The 27071-nt window shown below is 39.9% G+C and overlaps 3 protein-coding genes across 3 annotated transcripts; 2 read left to right on the forward strand and 1 right to left on the reverse strand.

Moving 5' to 3' along the window:
* Positions 1–11289: 11289 nt before the first annotated feature.
* Positions 11290–14000, reverse strand: LOC135169497 (uncharacterized). Its single transcript, XM_064134548.1, has 3 exons — positions 13784–14000; positions 12620–12718; positions 11290–12549 (listed from the first exon to the last, which is right to left on the reverse strand). The coding sequence occupies exons 1-3, from the start codon at positions 13790–13792 to the stop codon at positions 12313–12315; spliced, it is 345 nt and encodes a 114-aa protein (XP_063990618.1). The 5' UTR covers positions 13793–14000; the 3' UTR covers positions 11290–12312.
* A 1314-nt stretch (positions 14001–15314) lies between these two features.
* Positions 15315–16019, forward strand: LOC135169798 (uncharacterized). The gene has a single exon (XM_064135096.1). It carries the CDS (start codon positions 15315–15317, stop codon positions 16017–16019), a length of 705 nt encoding a protein of 234 aa, XP_063991166.1.
* A 1549-nt stretch (positions 16020–17568) lies between these two features.
* LOC135169799 (uncharacterized) lies at positions 17569–19188 on the forward strand. Its single transcript, XM_064135098.1, has one exon. The coding sequence runs from the start codon at positions 17569–17571 to the stop codon at positions 19186–19188; it is 1620 nt and encodes a 539-aa protein (XP_063991168.1).
* The last annotated feature ends 7883 nt before the right edge of the window (positions 19189–27071 follow it).

A 27071-nucleotide genomic window follows, 5' to 3' on the forward strand; every position in this document is an offset into this window, starting at 1 on the left:
AAAATACTAAAAATGTAATTATACGTTCAATTTTATATACCGACGGTAGGAGTGTGTGATCCGGTGGATGGCGGCACATGAGGAAGTATAGAACCCGCCGATGACGTCATGAGAGCTTTTGGAACATTTGAAAATCACATTTTTTGAAAATCGATAATTAATTGTTACCATTGACTATGTAAAAAAATAATAAAAAATCATGCAAGTTCCCTATTATTTTTCTTTTTCACAATACTTGTCTTGATATCTCCTACTTGAAACAAACTCGGCTTTCGAGACGGTTTAATCCTAAACATGTGCTGAAATTTCAACAATGGACCGCGTTCATTTTGCGTCATAAAACTGTTTTTCTATTCCCTGATAGCGTTTTCCCTTTGATATAGTTTTCAGTCTCTGGACAACGGTCCTCTACCTAAGACGTGTCTTCCTTGTGGTAATAAAGACTATTCTAAAAAGTATTTTCACTGTGTCTCAAATACTGTGCAACAAGTTAACATTAAAACAATAAAAATGCCACCAACGTGTAAAATTTCCGATGAAGAAGCACTCGCGATTCTGATGAAGTACGAAATTTATTTCCGATCAGGAGAGATTCCGATCTACTCACATAAGATGTGGAAAGATCTTGAAAAAGAGAAAGACAATGCTTGGTCCCATCATAATTGGTACAATAAACTGAAACAAAATAAAAAGCGTCAAAATAAAGCGGGTTTATGGTCGTTGCTCCTGAAGAAATTGTCAGTTGAGTCAGTCCAAAACGAAACGCTGGACAGTACATTGGACTTATCATGGAAGACCATTGATATTCGATCAATTTGCTTTGATAGTCAATATCTATTTTTTTATTAATTAAAAACTTTTTCAAGCAAAAGTTAGCACCCCATTTTTTATTTTTCGATTGAAGGTGAAAAGTAACCTCGTCATTGGGTTGAAAATTGTTTGTAGGTCATATATAGTCCATTGTCATTAGTCTATCAATCATCATTTATGGGCTATTAATTAATTAAAGAATATTATTCTGACGGACGAGTGCGCATGCGGATGAGCACATGCGCTACAATATAAGAAAAATATCTACTCTTAAACAATAAATGAATTAGATTTAGATTCTACAAACGATTTCTTAGTGATGACAGGAAGAGAATATTGTGATACTGTATTTTTCTGACCTTTGTCGGCTAATATAGTACAGGGGGGGGCAGCCTATGTCAAATGGTATTGAGAAAAATATATGATTCATAAAAAAATATGGACTCTTAAACGATAATAATTATAGAGGCGGATTGTACAAACGATTTAGAATCGAATGAAAAAAAAATCAAAATAATTGATTTTTCCAAATTTCGTCGGCTAAATTCACGCATTATCTTGATTAATGAATTAAAGAAGAATAATCAACTCTTAAACGTTAAAAACGAAGGTACAATCACCTGCTAACGAAGTACAAACGATTCTATAAGTTTTTTTGTTCAAAAATCGTTTTTTTGCGGCTAATAGGATACTGCTCAGCGAAATTCCTTACCGAGGACAAGATATCAGGACGTCAATGCGGCTTTTTGCCTGGACGCTCCACGGAAGACGGGATAGTAGAGTTGCGTGAATTGGTAAAGCGCGGTAACGACAAGAGGTATCTCACCGAACTCCTATTGGATATCTCGGGAGCCTTTGACAACGTGTGGTGGCCCTTAGTCTTCCAATCATTGGCGGATCGAGACTGCCTCAAGAATGTCTTTAAAGTGCTCCAGAGCTACTTTGACAATCGGACCGTCAAGATCGCCTGGAGCGACGAACAGGTTTCCAAGCCAGCCACTCGGGGCTGTCTGCAAGGATCAGTTCTCGGCCCTGCCTGCTGGGATCTCATGTTCGATGCCCTCCTCCAGAACATCAAGCAGAACTTTGGCGAAATCGACCTCGCGTACGTGGATAATCTTATCGCAGCCGTATCGGCCGACTCGCGCCGGGAGTTACAGTGGATAGGCCAAGCTGTCGTCGACCACATCTCTTCGTGGTGCGCATCAGCGAAGCTCGAACTGTCAAAGAGCAAGACAGAGGCAATTGTCCTGTCATGCAATTTGCAGAAGAGAGCGCCGCTGGCGCAGTTTAGGTGGGATAGGGCGCGAACGCGACCCTGTTGCGTAATTCCGGCATTAGAGAGCTACCCACCCAAAATTAAGATCACCGGGCCAAAGATTCAGTTCAGGGAGAGCGTGAGGTACTTCGGGGTATATTTTATTAGGAACATGCGGGTCCGGACCTGTACGTATTATATATCGCGCAACGGTAGGGTACTCTTCAATTGGCTATCGGTCCTAATCCGCAAACATTGGAGATTCCGATACCGCGGCGTTGAAACCGTTGTTAGGCTGTCGTGCCGTATGCAGCTCAAAGGTGGGTGGACCGGCGCACACCATACGATTGGAGGAAGCTCCGTACCGCACAGAAGAGCGCGCTGCTCATAGTGAATGGCTCGTATAGGACGGCTTCACACGAAGGACTCTGCGCAGCGACGGGAGTTCTTCCTGTGGACCTTTTATTGAGGGAAAGAGCAGCGCGCTACCAAGCCCAGAAAGGCATTCCGGTTAGAATAGGTACAGTAGACATTGACCCCGCGAATCCTCGCGTTGATAACAATGGACGCCCGCTCGAGGCCATTGAGTATATAACGGCAGAGATCCGAAATCTCTGGAAGAGTAGGTTTGAGCGGGATACAACCGGGAGGAACGGCTTTGCGTTCTTCCCCGATACTGCGGCAGGCCTGGACGCTAAGTGGGTCGAGTGCACCACTGGATCTCGCAGGTCTTGATAGGACATAGGCAATTCCGGTCCTATTTTCAAGACCGGCGCTTTGCCCAGTCAGGCAACTGCGAGGGCGAGCAGACTGAAGACATAGTCCAGCATTTGGTGATGGACTGCCCGATATATGCCCTACAGCGGGAGTGCATCCCGGATATAATCGGGAATTTCCCATGGTGCAAGGCGGCACCAGCGCTAGTGTCGTCGAGGGAGTTATTTGCCGGGTTCGCGGATTTTTGCAGCGAGTGTATGTGGCTGAAATGCGTCGATGCGTACGCGGAAATCAGAAACGGTGACGACGATGAGAGAATGAATGAATGAGACCAACCAGCTCTCGTAGTCGGAGGCGAGAGTCTTGCGGCAGGAACCCGGTAATCTTCTGCGGGTACCCCTGGCCCGGTTGGAGATATGAATGGGAATTAGAGTCTCCTGGTCTCTTTTCTTCCTCTTCGTCTTCTCTATTTCTTTTAATCCCAAATACCCTTACCCGTCTTCCACATGCTGGGTGTCAGGCTAAAACCAAGGACCACCACCCGGAGGTGCCCCGCGGGAGCCATGCCTGGGTCAGTCACTTGTGGCCCGACGCCCTCATGGTTGCTAAGTGTCCTTCAGCGATCTGAATTAGCCGACAGTATGAATTTTTCCCAATCCTCCCCCCTCCCATGGCAGTGGGTAATGGTCTAAGTACTTGATGTCATGTAAGTAGAGTAGATTAATACGTTATGAAAGGTTTCCGAAAAGCATAACGTTGATCGATCAAGCGTCACCAGGATAACTTGAGAAAGAGAGCGAGTGAAACTTCATGTGCATCAAAAAGGAGATGCTCAGGCCTCGAAAGGGTCACTAGCAATTAGATCTCACATCACAAGTGTCATGAGAGTTCCTTGGGCAAGAGTCAAACGTTAGTAGGAGGATGGTTATATGACAGGAGCAGCACGAGGAAGTTGGCTAACCGCAACAATCGGCAGTGAGGGGTGTGTCCCTTATTGTGCCCGTAATCACGTATTGATCGTGGACACTTCCGAGCTAATAAAATTGATTTCACTCGGATGAATATATGACTAAATTCACTTTCACCTTTCTTTTGCAATACACAATTAATGCAATTGTCTATGAATTCTCACTGATGGCTTTAATTTCTGTACACACAATATATGTAGTTCACTATTATTTTTTATTACTTATCAAAGGGTGGTCTTGTTTACAAAAGTTGGGTCTTGTATTTTCCTGAGTATAACTGACTCAAAAACTTAGAAATTGCCTCTACTGTTGTCGGGAAGATACTGAAATTCTAACTGAACCGCTTTGCTAGACCTGCACGTCTTCATAGTAGAAGAAAGGCAGCTGCAAGGGATAATGACGTAAAATGACTTGCGGGATCTTGAAAAGAAAAGTTTTGAACTGGAAAATATACAAGATGACACCACTTAAAATTTGGGACAAATTTACACATCTGGTCTTCGGGCATGCTCCATGGCACCAGGTTGGGAAATATTGAGGAAATCCTTTTATTGGCTATTGAAATTTTATAAGACGAGTGGGAGTTAGCTATGCTCTTTCTAAGTTATTGAATACGGGATGATAAAAATCTTTTTTTTTTCTTGACTGTTCCATCTCGTCTATCGAGGGAAGGAATGAAACATCCCTACATCATCAGTGTCATGAGTGTTACTTGGGCGAGTGAAACGTTCTCCTAATTGTGATAAATAAAAGAAATTCCTGTCATTTATGAAGACCTTAATGCTTCAGACAGAATCTGTTTTTAACCTTGTCTATTCATATGTCAATTCGTTGGTTTAATAAAAGATCCCACCCGACGCGGCTTGGGTCAGGACCTGTCGGGGCTCAAGATGACCAATTGATGCAAATGCAATTGCCCGGCGCCGGTCACTTTATGAATTACGAGAACTTGCATAGATGAATAAATATTTTATGGAAAAACACGAAACTTGAGATATGGGGATGGACTCGACTTTGGAGACCCAGTAAATGCCAAAAAGAAAGAAGGAGAGAGAGAGAGAGAGCAGAACGAGGACAGAGTACTACATACAACGTTTCCTCGAGACTGCCTCTCCTGGCGTGGTGCACGACAGTAGATACTTATTTACAGCGTTTAAATTGTCAAAACGTATGTTTTCCATACAATTTATGACACGATGCTACATAGAGTGCTCGAAAGGTACATTAACTACGACAACTATTACTTAACAAAGATGTTAATCACCGCAATGATATATTATCCGTATGAAGGGTTCCTTGCACGTGAATATCGATTATCCGACACGACTACGTTCAACAAGTATGCAGCGTATTGAAAAACGTTAATCTCGTTCTGGCCATTCACGTGCCGCTCCGTTAACGAAAGTAAGGGCTGGTCCTCCTAATTGGCCAGTGATGACGTGACATCAATTTCGTCATACTGGCTTCGCTTTGTTAATAATTTTCGGTTGCCAAGTTTTGAGGCTGACGTTAGCGAATTTCTATAGACCTGTTACATGGTCAATCAAATGGCATTGGTTTCATTTCTTCACCTCAATTAAACGGGCAAATGATGATGTTTACATTAATGGCAAATTTGCCAACTCAATCAGTGCTTCACCTGGCAAAGTCCCTTTAACGCTGTTTCGATATCAATCAGCGCTTGCTCAGCTCTCCGTTTCGTTCCCTTATGTGCCTTCCACCACTTCCAATAGAATGACGATTGAGAACTTCATAATCGGACATATGTTGGCTACCTCTTTCACGGATAGTAATGCATCAGGTTTAGAACATGCCCCACCGCTATGGAATTTGTTGATTGATGAAAATACGTAGGCCCTTGACATCGACCCATTCATGTCTGATAAACCACGACATATTATCTACATTTCACTGTTGTGGCCAGTTGACAAAATTAAAAAAGTGAGCCAGCTGACAATGCTCGGTCCCCCCCCCCCCATCAATAAAGGATCTTCATTATTTCCAACCATGTTTCTCTACTTATGCACATGTTCGAAAATTAACTACCACTTGGCCAAATGCATCATTTTAACCTTCATATTTCGGAGTGCATCTGTCGATCAAATCATCCAGACATCTCATCAAAAGTTAAGTGCAGTGAACTCTCTAAACTGGCAAATACTTTCTCTAATCTCTTTCGCAACTGTTTGAATCCATCCCACCCTCTTGGTATCCCTCTCGTTTCGCCTTCTCTTCGCGGTATAGGGGTTTTTCCATCGACAATCATCTTTCTGCAGATCACCTCTCACTGACACTGTATTTAAAGGCCTTTACCATTAGAGCGTAGCACTTAGTGGGACGATCGAGATAGATTTTCGCGATGTAGACTTTGCCCCATGAAACAGTCGTGCTTTTTTTATTATAGTTTGGAACTTAACGTTTGGAATTCTCAGAGTGTCCAATTGTTACGTCAAAAATACCAGGGAAACAATGACTCGAATCAATGACGTAACTCTTCCTCCTAATAACTTGTAAGTACTTGAAGAGTCACTTCAAGTTAATAGAGAGGGAACAAGAGAATATATTTGAACAAGAATTTAAATCCCAAAAAGAGAGTTTAAAGGGAGGAAATTTTTATCGAGGTTCTTGGTAAGAACCGTAGGAGAAATGTGGAAAATATAATAAAAACGCAAAACAAAATGTTGTTAACAAAATGACTCTAGAGAGTCTATATTTGAAGAAATCAAAGGTTTTTCACTTACAGGTTTGGTTGAAATCCGTTACAGTTGTTCGGATTTAACGCTGGATGTTGAAGTATAAAACTGTCACTTAAAGACAGTGTACAAAAAGATTTTCACACACACACAAGAATTTACCACACTGATAATTGTTTAATACTCAAATTTCAGTTATTTCTTGAGGAGTTAAGGGATAAATGTGGACTTGCCACGGAATACAAAACTGACCTCGACTGGGTTTAACTATGCTTAATTGCTCTTACTTAGCTGAGGAGGGAAAACACGGGGATGTGGTTTTATAACTTCGCTCTGAGGGCGTGCCCTTAGATATAAAGAAAATTACGGGCCCAATCGTTACCAACCTTGGAACCCGATTTGTATTACTTCCTACTCTAGTCTCGATGCTTCAGGGTTAACTCCAATCCCTCCACATCAGACATTGAAAATGTGGGCGGACTTTTCCTACCCCATTGTACCAATGAGAATTGTTTCGGGAGGTCCCATTTTCTCCTTCCACAATTTTAAATACCAAATAGAACATTGTAAAAGAAACTAAAATAAAGGAATTTTATCAAGAAGGTTGTTATCGCTTCCTGTTACAAGGTAAATTCTACCAAGAGCTTGGGAAGAAAAGAAACTGAATCTTCCCATTTATTTTAGGCGAAACTTATTATCAAGGAACCAAAAGAAAATATAGAGCGTGGATGGATGTATATTTAACGTGATAAGGACCCTATTCGAGTCCACAGTCTGCCAACGAATTTCCTCTGATATTTCAACGGAAAAATGATTAGTTAGTTTGCTCATATGCAGTAGGTCCTTATGTATCCCAGAGTAAACAATGCAACCTGGAGAGCATGATTCCTAGGTTTTGATAACGAGATAAATTCCACAAGGTGACTTCGTGTATATAGTACACTCGTATGCAGCTGACTATTATAAATCTTAAGACCAATAATCTAACGTAGGAAACACGATTTCTAAATGTTGATAACGGGACAAATGTTTAAAATGTGTATTTTCGACGGATGTTACACAATATTTTTGAACCATATGCTCTCTAATTTCATTGCAGCTTATAATATATGAATGAATAGCCACATAAAGTACCGATCTATTGTGTCCATCAATGAATGTTACGGCAATACATTACCATATTAATCTGAAATCAGATAATTTGATATAACACAATATATCGATATCTCATTCTAGATCAAACAACACTAGGCGGTATATAAATACAAAGGCATAAGGAAGTATTACATCTCTGGAATAATTTCAACAACGGCTGTGAAGTAGGGACCGCTCAAAGTTGCAGTTGTTGCAGATTTCTAAGAATCGCCTTTTTTTAACCCCTTGACCACTGCACCTTTTAAAAATCCACTGGACAGGTATACCGTTAATGGGATAGAAATGATGAAATCTCCATCAATGTACTGAAACTCCATGTTCTAACTAGCGAACTAGTATTCCACGATGGATCAAAGTCAAGTTCGTCGCTACTTGAATGTATTCACTACTTGAATAGTTGTTGCAGCTTGATCGGCTTGGTCTGAACCCTTAACGCTCCGCACGTTTTTGTACCACTGCCTACCGGCAACTCCGGCACATTAACATGTGAAAAACATTGGGCTCCGCAGCGGAGCCCACGGAGTTACGGAACAAATGACGGTTGGCTCCGTAGCGGAGCCAACGGAGCGCTAAGGCTTAATCAATCCCGGAGTCATAAATCTTATGCAATCAAGCGACAGCTTGAATATTTTTGTAGATCCGAAGGAATTAATTTTTCCCAGTTCCTTCATTTTTGCTGTTGGAATACATGAAAATCTATACTTTGATATTGTAGTATCGGAAAATGTTAGGAGTCTTATTTAGGATTGAATAATTTCTGAAGGCTGAGGCGCCAGATCGTTTTATTGTTTTATTGAGAGCAGGAGAAAATATTGGACCCTTGCCTGACGCACGCCCATCGAGTTTTGGGAATTCCTGAAAATTAAGAGATGGCCATTAGGGTTGAGTGGTGCTGTTGGCAATGGCGGGGAGGTTAAGGGGAATTTTTTGGGACTCACGGAGGAACGCAGATGACTTAGGGCACAGTTCATTTCGAGCCACTGTTTTGAGCGGACGTTCATCCACGCAAGCTTCAGAGGAAGTACTCTTCAAGTTTAGACGGAACCGCGGTATAATAATCATAACAATAATAACAAGAACAGCATTTATAATAATAATAATAATAATAATAATGTAATGGGCCCGAGCGGTTGGGTTCGAATTTCGGGACTAACACACGCGGATAGAGAATAGGAACAAATATCTTTAATCAATCATTGATTTAATCAATCGTTGATAATGACAGACTCGCTCTGAGACAAAAAGTATCAGGCGAGTATAAATACAAAAGGGGTAATTGTTAATGGAAAGTATTCGGATCACAGGCCCAGAGAACACGAATCTACGAGTATTTATTGTCCCGTGGATTCGTATTACACCGTGCACGGTGACGCGCTGGAGGCCAGTTTCGAGGCGTAAAGCGCTGACGCAGCGCCCCAGTTATCTACATAACTTGAATATACGTGGATTTATCCACTGTGACCTAATTTTCGAAGGTTCACGAGACCCTTCGTCCATTAGACCGCCCTCTGGCACCATAACACCCCAAAATAAAAAAATCATAAAAATCAGTCAGGCGCCAGGTCATTAAAAACGGAATGACTATCGTAAGCAAAACCCTTCTCCGCTCTCAGCTTCAATAACTCCAGTAGCTCGTTTCGTAGAGAGTCAGGTGATCGGAAGCTAGAAGGGGATGCAACTGGGATTTCGAAAAGGGTAACGAAATTATCAGAATTGTCGGGGAGAACAATGTTTAATAAAATAAATAATATCGATACAATAAGAAAAGAATAGATAAATAAATCCCCTAAAATCGACCAAGCGTTACAAAACACGAGTTTAATTTGTAAAATAACATCACTGTTGTCCAGTTAAGAACTGAGCACAGACTTTCTGAAGTCAACCAACCAAAAAGGAAAAACAGATAATAAGGGTACAACAGTCAACGGAGTCAGAAATAAATACTTAATGAACAACTGCGTTCCAAGGCGCAAGTTGCTCTTGTCAACAGAAAGTAATAAATTAAATCAAACAACGGAGTTACGAAACTCAATTGCTGTCGGAATAGTCAGAGAAATTAATCAGAATTGAATGGTTATAATTTTGTCAAAATAATCCAGTGACTCGGAACGGTAACGCGAAAATCGATAAGTCTGCGTGACCCCGAACAAACAAAAATACAGGAAATAAATACCAAACCCGAGACAGAATAATCCGGAGGTCACGAGACCTTGAAACTATGAAAATCGAGATCAAATTCAATGGCGAGAAACTAATGAGTCTGCGACACAAATTATCGAACAAAAGTCGCAAGACGACTCATAGAAAGCTAGCTAACAAATCTTTATACAACCTAAATTTAAAACAATCAGCAGAACGAGAGAGAGAGAATCAAAATCACTGAAAGAAGTGGCCAGAGATTTACTCACAGAACAATCCGACCAATGGTCCACAGGACACAGGTGTACGTAACACCAACACGAAAAAAATAGAATCTCTGCACACAGTCCTTAACAAATTCTTCAAAACATAAAAGAAATGGCCACCACGCTCACCCGAAACCTCCACAACTTCCTCAAATCCGTCCAAAATGCTCCACAGCCTCAGAATAAATAATCAGGTGAAATGGCGTCCTCCGATAAATTTCTGGCGTCCTTTGCACAGCAAAAATTGACAGCAAGTCCGCCCTCGATCTCCACCAAACAGGAAGTGATTTCCATAGACACGTGACAATTCGCAACAGACCGGTAACGCGGTGATATTAGGTAATGGCGGAGGTGACAACGTCATCATTCACCAATCCCACTCAACCAGACATGCGCAACAGAACAATTAATCATAACGCATGCGCTATTAATTTCAGCGATGCTTAAATCGGTTAATCAATCGTAGTTGATCCAGGTTAACACACCATAAACGCATCCTTATTAACTCTAAATACACCCTCCGTCCTCCGTTGTCTGAGAGAAATAATTCTCTCACATCAACATCGAATGAATATCTGATGATCGGTAATAGCCACGTGCACGACAAAACTGCGTCACTGCCGGGTACATGATTCCTGGATGGTGGCTCCAATGTCGGCCAAATCAAACGCTCAGTTATCATCCAAATTATCACGAAGACTAATGACATCTTTCGGCTTCCCCAGGATCCTTGATGACGTCCTCAGCAGGAACGCGGTGGCGCGTGATTTGATTTAAAAAAATAACACAAATAAAATAAATCAGACATATTCTTCCTCTCTGCTCAAAACTCTCGCCACTGAAGGTGACTTCCCGTCTGGTGGAAATCTCCAGAATCGCGACACGGTCGAGAACCAGTAACGTGGTAAAATACCACGTTACACCACATACATTCATTGTCTTTTATTTTTCGTTCTTCATATGTTTTGCATTCCGAATAATAAATGCCACTTTCGTGTCCTCGTATTCTCCGGATTACGAAACTGAAATGTTATGGCATTTTGGGGCATAACAGTAATAATGGTAATAGCAATAGTCTTTATAATAAATTGTAGAATAGTGAAAAGGGACTAAATAAGGTGTATTAACAGGAAGCATATCAATCATTTCTCGAGAAAGAGAATTTCCTCTGTGATCTCGGAAGCCTTTTGCCGCGTTCGCAGAATTTTATGCATAGAAAGTACATGTGGCTGAAGTGTATATCGGTCTAAATGGCCATCGTGACAATTACCCAAATGGGCACCTCGACCACGACTTGGAGTATGAATGGGACCGATCTATCTCCGTTGTCGCAGACGGGGGTCTTGGAGCAGAAACCTGTTCATCTTCTGTAGGTAACCCTGTCCTGGTTAGAGGTATGAATGAGAATTAGCTTCAAAACATTCCCTGCTGAGGAGGTATCGGGGGTCGAGCTTGGAGTGGTCCCGGAGAGTGAATTCCGAACACGAGAAACTTAAAAGGTTAGTTTCGTAAATATGAATTGTCGATTTCACATAGAAGTCAACGTGTCTTATCTGTACCGATCGCCCAATTTTCACAACTGCTGATTCTGATAGACCCTTGTTTCACGATATATTAAGCATACTCATTATAGATAGTTCCCAAGAGCCATGAATTTACAATACGTGCTTTTTTTATAATGTTGAAGAAAGGCTTTTGGAACATGAGACACCATTATGTCCTGAGAATTTGTCTCTCAAAAGGTATTCACTCCAAAGCCATAGAAAATATAATGAAAAAAGTTTTGTCAGATTTTACCACTGTATTTGATTCGGTTTTAGACTATAGTCTCCATGGGACATAAATTAGGAAATTCACACTTTAGTATTTAGTGTGTTACTGTTTTAGTTCCGAGAGAATAGTTATCGAACATCATCACATTCATCAATCGTAAGTAGGTACAAGTTAGTAGTCCTCGATTAATAATATAAACTTGAATTTTCTAAATAGTGAACAAAATTCAAATATACAAATTCTGAATCGTCAAATCAAATATCACATTAATCATTACACATATGTATATAGATTTTAATTCTCATAGTAATTTGAATTTGGGTCAGTATAGTCAAGTCGAAATGAATATAAGCAGTTAATCCATTCTAATATTATACAAATATAATATAAAATCTTTTAATATTCTAGGTTCTCCTTGATGTTTGTACAGTAAAAATGTGAATCAATTTCATTGTCCTGTCAAATCTTCTACGGAATTAGTGCCAAAAAATAAAAGGTTATCAAAATCACTAACCCATATTGTAAGGAATTAGTCAAGTTTTTGTGATAAGTTTTTCAATACGCGATGGCGGTGGATGGACTGGCCTAATACCATCAGTTCTGTTCAAATCTAATCCACAACGATTGAGATGATTAACAATATCCTGGATTTCAGTCATAATGTGGTCAACAAATTTCACTGCTATTTTTGCATTTTCTCTAGTTAATCCTAAATCCTCTACGTATTCTGCAATAAAGTTGTATGTGTGGAACGGTTGATTGCGAAGAACCTGGGGAAAGTGGACGTTTTTATGGTATTTATTTATGAAGAATACAGAACGTTTGACGATTTCAACCTACCTCGCGAGAAATATCTGTGCACAATTCTGGCAGGCCATCCGGAACCTTACAGATAAATTTGGCTCCATGATTCTGCAGAAGATTGTTCATTGTGAACTCCTGGTGGGAATGTTATTATAATGAATTAACCCCGTGATTTTAGTATCTCTGTGTATACATTTCATTAGCATTTCACTCAAACTTAGAAAAACATTCGAACATCTGCTGCGAAAAAAAAATGAATGACTGTTTAAGCTCAGGAATTAAAGGCTTTAGAAAATTTTCAAATTTTTTTTCGCATAAAAAGGCAAATGGAAGAAATAAGCAGCGATAATGCAGTCCGATAGCCTTTTCAATAGGCAATTTAATCAGATAAACCGACACGATCTGACAGAGGTGATATGACCGATCCTTTACGCGTACTTAATGATTTTTTCCTTCAGTTCCACCAATTTTAATGGTAGTATGGTTCCTTATGGATTGGTAGTAATTTGATTCCAGAAATGAAAACATATGTCCTATGTGTCGAAGAGAAAACTTCCAGTCTGTTTCCATATTTTTAAAGGATGTCCTCAACATATGACTTTCCACTTTATTTCTGCAACAGGCATCTTTTACAGGCTCTCCAAAACGACATATGTTCATGAAATGAAATTATACAAAAAATCAAACAAAGTTTAGACAAGGAAAAAAATAGATCAAAAAATTGATGAACAGCCACTCATTGAGCCGAAGTGGGCATCAAGTCAGTCAACAGTTGACACCGATAACCGGCCAATCATTCGCCGATCATTGGAGTGTAAACTCGTGTCGTTCAACCGCACCGATATGCCCCAATATTGATGGCATATCACCGGCTGATTGCTGGCTATTCAAATGACCGCATATTAGGGTAGTATAAAAGCAATCTTCGTAATAACTGTGGTTAGAAGAACACTTTTAATTATATTCTGTGTATTGCTTATAATAAAAATGCAATGGAAATTAATGAAGGTATGTCTTTGGAACGTGAATTATTAATGGCAATCGGTGAAAGATGACCAGCGACAAGCGACCAATGCCTTAGTGTGTATAAAGACGATATCTCCTTATACTACTTTATAATCAACATTTATAGTGAACCAGTTATGGTTATTAGACTTTGGTGGCACGTGGCCTCCAATAAGATTTTAAAGATCATAGTACCTCAACCATTGTCCAATGTAAATTAATATTTTCCACTGGCTAGTCATATTCTATCCTTCTCTGAGTTTTCTATTCCACATCCATCCTAATCTTAGTAACTGTTAAATAACGAAAGCTAGGCCGGGAACGATTTGTGTATAACTGTTTATTGTAACCAAAATTATTCACATATAACGCTATCACTATTACTACTCTACTCAGAGAACATAGACCCGTACAAGCGTACAACTAACTTCCCTGTAGTCCACGTGATCTCCCATGCGCGCCCATAAAGAAGAGTACACATGTAACCTCACTCATGTCTCATTCTCAACACGCCTCTTTACATTTGTACCTTCCCTTAATTTTATTTTTGTTTGTCATTTTTATTATTATGATTTAATATTGGTTAGTGTTCTTAATTTTTCGAATCGATCTTTGCTCAATGGTTTAGTGAGAATGTCAGCTAAATTATTTTCAGTATCAATCTTTACTACATCTATTACTCCCTTTTTCATACTATCATGAACGTGGTGGTATTGTATCTCAATGTGTTTTGATTTCTTTGATAAATTACTACATTGTGCAATTGACACTGCAGCGGAATTGTCCTCATGTATTTTAATAGCCTTTGCAATTTTGATTTTAAACATTTCATCAATTAGTCCTTTAACAAATTTAAGTTCAGTCAGAGATTCCGAGAATGCAGTATATTCTGCAGCTGTGGAGGATGTTACGACCAGATGATCGTTTGGCTTATCTTTAACATAATTTAATAATTTTAATTTAGCACATAAGCAACATTAATATTTTAATAATATTTCATGTAGTCATGGCTGTAAAGGTTTCGTGCACGTGGGGCATTTCACGCGCCAGCGAGAGAGAATTTGGGGGAACTCAAATTGAACACGCACAACATTTACCTTTCTGCAATAATCCTCTAATTTATGCCCTTTCCCTGTCTAGAAATCTTAGAATTCTAGACAATTCTTGATTTATGACCCTTTTCCGCTAATAAAACTGGAATGACCCCAAAAAACTCTCTCGTTGTCGTCTGAAGTGGTGCCACGTGCATTATAAAAAAAGGGGGCTCAGTCCTCGCGGACTGACCCTTCGAAAAAAGGGACAGCCAATAAGCAGCAGATTGAAGACCCCTTCCAATTTCCCTCAAGAAAACTTCGGACACCAAGACGAAACGAGGAGGATTGGAAGGGAAGACATCTTCAGTATTGTCCTTACCGTGTCAATCGACACATAGATATAATTTTCACACCCCTTTTTCGAGTTAGTATCCCACAGGACAGCCAGTCCCTCAATTCCATAGTTTAAGAGATTAAAGGTGTTATTTTACCTGAAGTGTTTTAAAATATATGTGAGCATTTGTAGAACTAAAAACTGTGTTATGTGATTTATTTCAATTACCAGAGAAAGTAATTCATTCAATTAATTTGAGTGAAAACATATGGTCCTTCGAGCCGGATAGACGGCGAACAATTAATTATCAAGTGAACACTCCTCAATAATTTGTGAAGTGAAGTGAAAAAGCCTTACAATGGCAAGTGCAACAGGAAAAGAAATTGAAGGCATTTTGAGAAAAATCCAAGCCTTCAAAGGTCAGACTACATCGGTACACTCGTTCCTCAAATTATACAAGAATCGCGATCCCTTGGACGGGAAATTAGAAGAACGCATTACTAAATACAAAGAAAAATACGCAGAAATCGAAGAAACAATAAAAAGACTCGAAGAACTTGACCCTGACAATGATCATCATCCAGCCGATTTGAAGTATAATCTCGAGAGTGATTTCAACCTCAATGTTGCAGAGTACGAGTCTCAGGTAGCCACTGCCAAAAATGATCGTTCAAACATCTCGGAAGCAAGCAGTGAAGAAAACAAGATAAAAATGCGTAAGGTTAAACTTCCTGATGCTAAACCACCAAAATTCAATGGAGAATTCGAAAATTGGTTGTGTTTTAAAGCTGAATTCGAAGCGCTCATACACAATCGTGAAGACATAAGCAAGGTGGATAAAATGTCGTATCTTCGTTCATCATTAACCGGAGCAGCCTATGAGAAAATCAAAATGATGAGCATCTCCACAGACAACTATGACCGTGCTTGGAACCTCTTGATTGATACCTATTCCGATGTGCGTATCCTAATTGGAAGGCACTTAAAATTGCTTTTGGCGTTACCCGCACAAGATAAAGAAACAGCATCTGGAATCTCTCAATTGGTTGATACTACCAATTGAGAGATGAAATTGCACAGAACTACAGAAAGAAAGAAATGAAATTGCACAGAACTACAGCCGAAGCATGGGACGAAAAACTCGTTCAAGGTGTTTATCCAAAATCCAAGAAATTATTGAAATTTCTTTCACAACGAGCAACACGTTTGACCAATCGTAGCACCGGAACATCATCACAAAATAACAAAATCGAAGAATTAAAATCTCATGAAGCTAAAAAACCATTCAAGAGGAATCACGCTCAAGCATTCTTCGCCAACAGTGATAAAAAGTGCACGTTATGTGATGAGAGACTTCATCCCTTATACAAATGCAATACATTTAAATGTATGAAAATCGTTGCCCGGGTGAGTACAGTGGAGACAGGAGGTTTCTGCAAAAATTGCCTTCGCAATAACCACAAAACGACTGATTGCAACATAAAACGAGGACGTCTACTCTGTGACGGAAACCACAACACACTGATCCATGTCGATCACTCTGACGGTACCAGCGAGAATCTAAAAAATAATGAAAATTGACAACTAACCACCGGAATGGATCAACAGATAACTCTCATTGGAGCTCATCCCAGCAATCAGATTCTGCTTACAGCCGTGGCCAATGTATCTAACAATCGTCGCAGCCCAGTTGCAGGACGAATACTTCTGGATACAGGCTCAACATCAAACTTCATCACCAACAGCTTTGCTGAGAAATTAAACATTCCAAGGGAAAGATGCTCCATTCCGGTAGGTACGCTCAATGGACTTACTACTTACACAAAGTGGAAATTGAAGATTTCTGTACAATCTCGGGACGGTAAATATCAGGGCAAATTCGATTGTTTAACGATCCCTTCAATTTCACAATTCGTCCCGGTCAGACCGATTCCGAAAAACCTAATAGAGATACCAAAAAATATAAAGTTGTCAGATCCTGAATTTTATAAACCTGCACCAATTGATATCCTTCTTGGATCCGGTCCAACGCTGTCACTATTATGTATTGGACAGATTAAAATGCACAATCAGGGTAGGTCGAATTTATATTTACAAAAGACTCAATTAGGTTGGGTGATTGGAGGCGATAGCAGTGCATGCAATGAAGAAATTCCCCGACAGGTCCACCACGTACAGCTTCACAACATGCTGTCGAAATTCTGGGAGATAGAGGAAGGCCCAAAAAGGACATATCCATCCCCAGAAGAGATCGCAGCAGAAGAGCATTTTCGAAAATACGTGAGTAGAGACCAGTCAGGGAAATATATTGTAGCTCTGCCATTCAATGAAAAAAAGGTCAAACTGGGTCAGTCCATAGAGATTGCGCAAAAAAGACTAAATAGCCTAGAAAACAAATTCAAAAAGAATCCTAGTATTCGGCGAGCTTATGAAGAGGTAATCAATGAGTACATAACATTAGGACACATGACGAAAGCGTCAGAAGAAAATCCTGAGGGCCTTTTTCTGCCCCATCACGCAGTCATAAAAGAGACCAGTATTACAACTAATTACGAGTTGTTTTCGATGGCTCTGCGAAAACGTCATCTGGAGTCTCACTCAACGAGGCATTGATGATTGGTCCAACAATTCAAGACGATCTTTTTTCTCTCGTACTCAGATTTCGATTTCATAAATATGTATTAACCGGCGACATCGAGAAAATGTACCGTCAATTTTGGGTACGAGAAGAAGATCGAAAATATCAACAAATTTTATGGCGTGACGAAACCGATAAAATAACCAGATTTCAGTTGAATACCGTTACCTTTGGGCTATCTGCAGCTCCATTTTTAGCCATCCGAAGTCTGCATCAGCTCGCACGAGATCACGAAGAACAGTATCCACAAGCTGCTCGAATCTTGTTGCGAGACATGTACGTAGATGACCTTTTGACTGGTTTCGATTCTTTAGCCGACGCTCAATCAATCCAAAGAGAACTCATTGAATGCTTAAAACGAGGCGGTCTTAATATCCGTCAGTGGGCATCTAATGATCCTGAGCTGCTCAGACATCTACCGAAGGAATCAATTAATCAGAAATTGTTCATCAATGACAACAAAACTCTGAAAACTCTTGGAGTATTTTGGAATTCAGAAACCGACACCATTAACTATTCCCACAAGATTTCAAGCGAGAAAAAACCAGTCACAAAGAGAGAAATACTCTCCGACATTGCATCCATATTTGATCCACTAGGTTTACTAGGCCCAACCACCTTAACTGCGAAACACGTGATGCAGCAACTCTGGGCAGCAGGTATAGAATGGGATGAATCGGTACCCACAAATATTTACACGCAATGGGTCAAGTATTACCAACAACTACCTCTTCTAAATAATATACATTTCAAACGTCACGTAGTAATACATGATATGAGCAATTTAGAGATTCATGGATTCGCCGACGCTAGCAGTATTGCTTACGGAGCCTGCCTTTATGTTAGGTCAACCAATGTGCATGGCCAAATTAAAACGCAACTACTTTGTTCGAGATCTCGAGTGGCTCCACTGAAAACTATCAGTATACCAAGGCTGGACCTTTGTGCGGCTCTAACACTCGTGGAGCTATACAATTCAGTGCAGAAGGCCATAAGGTTCGATCCTTCACGAGTCGTTCTATGGTCAGACTCAATGATTACCCTACACTGGATCAGTAAATCACCACACCTGTTACAAACCTTCGTGGCTAACAGAGTCACCGATATCCAGAAGGGGACCAAAAATTGTGAATGGAGGCACATTGGGTCAGCCGATAACCCAGCAGACGCACTCTCCCGAGGTCAGCTACCTGCAGACTTCACTAACAATGCGCTGTGGCAGGTAGGACCCACGTGGTTGAACGGTCCAGAAGAAGAATGGCCGAAGAACTTAGATATTTTTCCAGGGACCGAAGAAGAATTTAAAACCTGCCTCAACATCACCATCGATGAGGGCATCCTCAATAAATTCTCCTGCATTCATAAGGCTGAAAGAATTATTGCCCTCTGTCTACGGTTCATGAAATCATGTCGCAAAAAGACCAACACTCCCAAGGGGCCACTCTCTGTTGACGAGCGGAATGAGGCTAGATTGAAAATGATAAAGATGGCTCAAGTACTTTCCCTTCCCAACGACTTGAAGCAAAGGCCGTCTGATCTCAAGAAAACCAAGCAAAAATACATGTCTCAATTAAACGCATTCATCGACGATTAAGGATTGTGGCGAGTGGGAGGAAGACTACAGCACGTGAATATATTATATGATCAGAAACACCCAATCATATTACCTCAACATAACCATGTTACTGACCTCATCATCAGAGAACATCACTTGTCTCATCTCCATTCCGGAACCCAAACTACGTTATATGCCTTGAGACAACGATACTGGCCTTTGGGTGGGAAAGCACAGATTCGGAAAATAATTTGGCGATGCGTTGAATGCAACAGGGCCAGACCAATCCAGGTCAATTACACAATGGGAAATCTTCCAACATCAAGAGTGACAAGTAGTCCATCAGGAGTATTCCAACATGTAGGAGTGGATTATGCTGGACCGATGACCATCAAGGAAAGAAAACATCAAAACAGAAAACAGGTGAAGGCTTACGTAGCAATTTTCGTTTGTATGGCCTCAAAGGCTGTTCATCTGGAATTGGTGAGCGATTTGACCAGCATTGGATTCATCGGAGCACTTAGACGTTTTGTCTCACGCAGAGGGAGACCAAGACATATTTATTCTGATAACGGGACAAACTTTGTGGGTGCAAATCGAGAGTTGAAACAAATAATTAAAGAACTCCATCAGCAGAATTTCCACGATCAAGTCAGTCAATACTTGGGAGACCAAGGTATTGATTGGCACTTTTCGCCGCCCTTAAGTCCCAATTTCGGTGGACTCTGGGAAGCGGCCGTAAAATCATTCAAATATCATTTAACTCAAATCACAGGGAATCATTTATTTACTTTTGAAGAATTTAATACTTTAATTATTGAAATAGAAGCAATTTTAAATTCCAGACCCTTAGCTCCTTGTTCATCTGATCGAAACGATTTACGACCACTGACCCCTGGGGACCTAATTATGGGACGACCTCTCACTACTATACCTGAACGAGATCTGACCACCACTCTTTCCAACCGACTTCCGAACTGGGCTCTTGTTCAAAAGATTCGACAAGATTTGTGGAAAAGATGGCATCACGAATATTTAAACTATTTACATGTTCAAAATAAATGGACAAAGGGGGATCACCAGTTGAAGCCAGGATCACTCGTCCTTCTGAGAGATGACAATCTTCCAAGTCTGCGATGGAAATTGGGAAGAATTGTCGAAACACATCCGGGAGACGCTAATGTAATCAGAGTTGTAACTGTGAAAACAGATAATGGTAATTTAAAAAGAAATGTACGCAAACTGGCTCCATTGCCAATTGATGTTGATGCATAAGTCGGTTGAACCCCAGTGTTCAACGGCGGGAGTATGTTACGACCAGATGATCGTTTGGCTTATCTTTTAACATAATTTAATGATTTTAATTTAGCACATAAGCAACATTAATATTTTAATAATATTTCATGTAGTCATGGCTGTAAAGGTTTCGTGCACGTGGGGGCATTTCACGCGCCAGCGAGAGAGAATTTGGGGGAACTCAAATTGAACACGCACAACATTTACCTTTCTGCAATAATCCTCTAATTTATGCCCTTTCCCTGTCTAGAAATCTTAGAATTCTAGACAATTCTTGATTTATGACCCTTTTCCGCTAATAAAACTGGAATGACCCCAAAAAACTCTCTCGTTGTCGTCTGAAGTGGTGCCATGTGCATTATAAAAAAAGGGGGCTCAGTCCTCGCGGACTGACCCTTCAAAAAAAAGGGACAGCCAATAAGCAGCAGATTGAAGACCCCTTCCAATTTCCCTCAAGAAAACTTCGGACACCAAGACGAAACGAGGAGGATTGGAAGGGAAGACATCTTCAGTATTGTCCTTACCGTGTCAATCGACACATAGATATAATTTTCACACCCCTTTTTCGAGTTAGTATCCCACAGGACAGCCAGTCCCTCAATTCCATAGTTTAAGAGATTAAAGGTGTTATTTTACCTGAAGTGTTTTAAAATATATGTGAGCATTTGTCGAACTAAAAACTGTGTTATGTGATTTATTTCAATTACCAGAGAAAGTAATTCATTCAATTAATTTGAGTGAAAGCAGAGGATTTGGTGACAGATTGTTGTTTTCGTGATTTCCAATAGATAAAATTTCCATACATTCTTATTAAATATCCAGTAGTTGATTTATGATCAACTATATCACCTGCCCAATCAGAATCTACTATACAATCAAGTATTTCAAAGTATCCTGATCTTTTGAAGATTAGTTTTAAATTCTTCGTTAAATATTTCAAGACTCTTAAGGCGGATTTGAAGTGTGTTTTATAACAATTTTGAATTCTGCTTAAATAATTAGTACTAAATGCAATATCTGGTCTGGTACCTGTACTGACATATAACGGTTCACCGATAATGGCTTGATACTTCACAAACTCTTTAATTTCATCTGCTGGTTGTAGTTTAAGATTTATTTCCATAGGGGTCTGGTAATGTTTTGCATTTTCTAAATTATATTTTCTCGCCAGTGACTCGATATATTGCTCTTGACTTAAGGTCAACACATTATTATCGTAATCATAATTAATATCAATTCCAATGTAACTTGTCACCTTTCCCAAGTCCTTCATACTAAATCTTTTTGACAAACTTGATTTTACTTCTTTTATTTTTGACCAATATCTACTGCATATTAATAGATCATCCACAAACAATATAATATAAATCGACTCATTTCCCTCACCTTTTTTGTATAGGCAATAATCATGTTTGCATCATTCAAATCAAAGAGGATAGACTGAAGTAGAGGCTCAGTTCTAGGGGTTTGAATGACGCCAGGCACTCCACGTTATCGACGTGATTTCACCCCAGCGGAAACGGGGCGCCACGAGAACGACTGGAGTATCTGCATATCGGCCAAGCCGGTAACGCCTCAGTAGTATTCTAAAGTCAGCATAAGTTTAAACATCGGGTATAACCCGAAGTCTCCCCTCCCTTCTCCCTTCATGTGGGTAACGCAGTAATATCCTGAAATTACGCATGCGCGAAGAAGGGAGGGGGTAGACTTCGGGTTATACTCGATGTTAAAATTTCTGCTGACTTTAGTATAGTCCCGCTGCCATGGGGACAAGTTGAGAATGGAGATATAGTTTTCTCGCCTTTGAAAGGTTTCTTTATGGTTTTTCAGCCATAATATGTCGTTTTTAGGTTTACAAAAATTCATTTAAAAGATCTATTCTTCCCGGTTCTGAGAGAAATATTTTCACCTGGCCAATCAGTTAAGCATGTACCAAGAGCTAGATAAAATTCTTCAATTGATATCTTGGCGCGCGTTCTCTGTTGAGCGCTGCTGAGGTACGAACGTGCCTCTTAGTTGCGCTTCAGCGTCACTCTAACCTATATTTATCCAGTGTTTTTGGATAACATTTCCACTTACGGCAATCTAATCAGTGAATTAGCTATACCGGAGGCTGTGCCCTCCAACAAACGAAACCCTTTTGAGCTCCAACAAACGGAAAATCAACATGAGTCCACTAAAATCGGATAAGAAATGAGACAAATCGGCTGGATCACAGCCCACTCCATCTGCCTCACCAAGTGTTCCTGAAATGAACGACAACGAAGCTTCCAACTCTAATTTGATCCTGGAGGAACATGCACCACCGATCATCATTGAGGTAACTGAGCTAATCATACTAATTAAGTGCAATGTTACCAACAAAGAATTCAAAATTAAATACCAGGGATTGTGCTCATCTATAAACCTCAAGTCAAAGGCTGACCACGCTAAGATTGTCAAACTTTTCTCAGAATCTAATTTTAAGTTCTACCTAGGGATATAAACAGGATAGACTTAAGAAGTTCATTATAAAAGGACTGCCAACCTCATTCTTAGAGGAAGACATCAAGAACGAACTTAAATCGCAAGGCACTGAAGTGATCTCAGTGAGAAAATTCATCAAGAAGGTTAAAGAACAAGCCTCGGACACAAAATTACCAATCGTCTCAGTCACAGTGAGCCCTGAAACAACTCTCGCCAGCTTTGCCAAAGTTAAGACAATACAATGACATACCTTCTCAGTTGAAAAATTCAAATCAAATGGTCAACCAACGCAGTGCTTCAAATGCCAGGCATTTGGACACGCGAGCTCACACTGCAGCCGTAGCCCAAAGTGCGTTAAATGTGGTGATGGACATGATGCAAAAAGCTGCACGAACGAGACCATCAAATGCACCAACTGTGGTGAAAAACATGTGGCCAGTTACAGAAAATGTCTGGCCAGGGTAAAATTCACCGAAATCTCCACCATGAGGAAAAGTAATAGAGGAGCATACCCTGCTGCGCCTTCTCAAACACCCAAGCACACACTCCTCGGCCCAACTACTCCATTGCGACCTTACGCACACGTCGTCTCCAACCAACCTCCACCAAACGTTCTGACGAATGTAGTTCCACCAAGTACCGCCCACCATCTCAATCAGACCGAAACATCTCTCTCCACACCATACGAAGCCATGCTGGACTCACAAACTAACTGTCATCTGGCTCATCAGCAGCAAAACTTCCAGCCTCACCGAATCTTGAGGAGCCACAACAATCACCAGGTACCTCTTCTCCCTTCAGCCACCAAAGACTTAAGTAACCTAGAAATGTGTATAGACAATGATAGTACCCTTATGGACGCATTATTGCAACTAAACATATTCCAATTGATCGACAAACTGAGAGAAATGATAAAAACCTTAAAATCCACTAAATCGCCTATTGATCGCCTCACGATAATAGCCTCTTACTCAGACATTTTCGACGAAAATCTGTAACATGGCGCTGTTAAATTCAATTAATATTATGGCAATGAACATAAATTCACTGAAATCGAAGCTATCCGAGTTATCACTCTTAATTACTGAGCAAAAAGCTAAAATTATTCTCTTTTCGGAAACAAAATTAAATCCTAATGTTAAAAAACTTCATTTACCAAACTTCACATTTATCAGAGAGGATAGATCACACAAGTTAGGTGGTGGCGTGGTTATAGCTATTCACTCTTCAATTAAGCACAATACTCTCCCCCACAACATCAACTCCAACACGGACTACGTGGGAATAGAAATTTTCATTAACAATAAACCCATTCCCTTATATTCAATTTACAACCCTCCTGATACAACACTAGACGCCGAACTATTAAAAAACTTACTCAAACCAGGCTGCTCTACTATAGCAGCGGGAGACTTCAATGCTAAAGATAATGGTTGGACTTCCGTTGTTCCTAATACTTCCGGCAAAATCTTTTTAAAGCTGTCCTCAGCCTCAAACCTATTTCTTTTTGCTCCAAATGAACCGACTCACTATCCTGCTAACTCAAAGTCCCCATCTACTATTGATTTCCTTCTAACAAACAACCACCAATTGATTTCAAATTTTCAAGTTCTCCACGAATCTCTATCAGACCACATGCCCTTATTCTTCTCAATTTATGGAAGGACCGCTGTCGTGAGTCCTGTAAAAAGATATAATTTCAAAAAATCGCACTGGAATAACTTCAGGGAACAACTAGACAACGCATTAGATACCTCAAACCCTTCCTGTGTTTCGACAGAACTTACGGATCAAAACATTAATTTATTTATCAAAAAAATCATAGAGGCATACAAATCAAACACCCCAACTTTCCCTACCTTCTTAACACATACTCCCCTACCAGATTACTTAAGGAAATTAATTAAACCAAAAACAAGCTCAGAAATTACTGGCAAAAAAACAACGATAACTCCTTGCTGAAGTCCTGGTTCAACAAATTAGCTAAGGAAGTCCACATTAAAATTCTAGAATGGAAACAAAATGAATGGGACAATAAACTTGCATACATATCTCCTAAAGATCACTCCATCTGTAAAATTGCAAAAAGCTTTAATGATACCCCGAAACAAAAAATACCTAACTTCATCATAAATAACAAAATAATCAGTGACAATGCCGAAAAGGCAGGTACACTTTACTCCCATTATGCAAATATTCACCAAATCGCCTCAGAAAGAGAAAATCCTTCCTCTGAGCAACAAATAAATTCTACCATAAACAAAAATCTCTATGCCAACAAAATTGATACCCCTATCGGATCCCTGTGTAAGCCCAAGGAAGTATACAATATAATAAGGAAATTGAAAACCAAATCAGCCCCTGGCATCGATGAAATACCTAATATAGTTATCAAAAATATCTCTAAAAAAGCCGTAGTTTTCCTTACTAAAATCATAAAGTCCTGCCTTCTCCTACAATATTTCCCTGAAAAGTGGAAAAAAACTGTGGTCATTCGCAGTCTCAAGCCGGGTAAAACTGCCTTCCAACCAGTAAGTTATAGACCAGTCAGCCTCCTTCCAAATCTTGGAAAAATCCTTGAAAAAATCATCTTAGGCTAACCAAATCTATCCACCAATTAAAAATCCTACTAAAAGAGCAGTTTGGTTTCAGGGCTTTCCACTCCACCACTCATCAACTCGCAAGTTTTACTAATTTTATTACAAAGGCAGGTGATGCTAAAGAATTCTCGGTGACTCTATTTCTGAACAGTGAAAAAGCTTTTGATTCGGTATAGCCATGTGGACTGGTCCAAAAGCTCATTACCCTAAAGTTACCAAAATTCCTTTGTAAACTTATACAGTCCTTCTTACAAGATAGATACATCCAGGTAAGGGTGGACTCAACCTTATCCTTACCCTTGAAAATCGTCGCTGGAGTTCCACAGGGCTCAATATTATCGCCCACTCTTTTCAACATTTATATTACATCTGTTTTTGAGGTCTGCCCCAAAAACGTAAACAGAGCAGGCTTTGCGGATGATCTAGCTATATACACCTCCAGTATTTCGTTGAATGAGGCAGTGTCCCGACTAGGAAATGCTTCATCCATAATCATAAATGAACTAAATAAATGGAAAATTACTGTTAATGAAACTAAGACGGAAGCGACGATATTCGCACGTGGTAAACCCCCAAAAACCACGATAAAAATTAGGAGAAAAGCAATTACTCCAAAGCATTGCGTTAAATACTTAGGTGTATCGATAGATTCCGAACTATTATGGAACCAAAATATCAGCAAACTAAACGCCAACGCTAAAAGACTGCTACCCAGATGATACTGGCTATTCAAAACTAACTCTCTTAGTGTAAAATTAAAATTCACCTTATACAAAGCGCTCATCAGACCGACCATTTCCTATAGCTGCCCAATCTGGCATAATGCAGCACACACACACTTAACACAACGACAAACTACCCAAAACAAATTCCTAAGAATTATCGGAAACTTCCCTTACAAAACTCGTATCTTCACCATTCATGAAACTCTAAACATAAATCCCATCTATGATTACATAGCTTCCTTAAACGAAAACTTTCGACTCAGTCTCAAAAACCATCCAAACACTGATCTTCATAGTATAGACATCAACAAAAAATCATGGTGGTCAAGATAAGACAACATACTCCCTGCCCTTCCCCTCCCGCCCCCTTATCAAACACTCATCACTTATAGGTTCTTTTTTCTATAACTATTGTTCCCTATCAAATATCCTCCCTTAAGCAAACAAACCCACAGTACGCGACTTTTTAGCGCCGATTTTTTTCGCGTTGATTTTTTGGGCGCCCATTGAAATTTTGGTGCTGAAAAATAAAAGTCATGAGGATGCGCCGAATGCAATGTGCGTGTTCGTGTGTGTGTGCGTGGGCAATGTGTGTGTGCATTTTTTTTTGTGAATGTTTTCTATCGTTAATAACTGATTTCGTGATATCAAATTATTAATGGTGTTAAAAAAAATAAATTTGGAATCGCCAAAATATATATGGGCGCCAAAAAATCCGGTGCCAAAAAGGTGGCGCCAAAACGGAGGCGCCAACAAAATGGCGCCAAAAAATCCTGCTCCGACAAACACATGTTAACACTTAATTAACTTAACCACTTATGTTAATTTAGGAATA

Source organism: Diachasmimorpha longicaudata, chromosome 15 (assembly GCF_034640455.1).
Source record: "Diachasmimorpha longicaudata isolate KC_UGA_2023 chromosome 15, iyDiaLong2, whole genome shotgun sequence".
Taxonomy (NCBI): Eukaryota; Metazoa; Arthropoda; class Insecta; order Hymenoptera; family Braconidae; genus Diachasmimorpha; species Diachasmimorpha longicaudata.

Bases quoted from the DNA above. Each gene is read 5' to 3' on its own strand.
- LOC135169497 (XM_064134548.1), bottom strand. The intron at 12,550-12,619 runs GTAGGTTGAAAT...CACTTTCCCCAG, and splicing joins GCACAGATATTTCTCGCGAG to GTTCTTCGCAATCAACCGTT.
- LOC135169798 (XM_064135096.1), top strand. From the start codon at position 15,315: ATGGCAAGTGCAACAGGAAAAGAAATTGAAGGCATTTTGAGAAAAATC.
- LOC135169799 (XM_064135098.1), top strand. From the start codon at position 17,569: ATGATTGGTCCAACAATTCAAGACGATCTTTTTTCTCTCGTACTCAGA.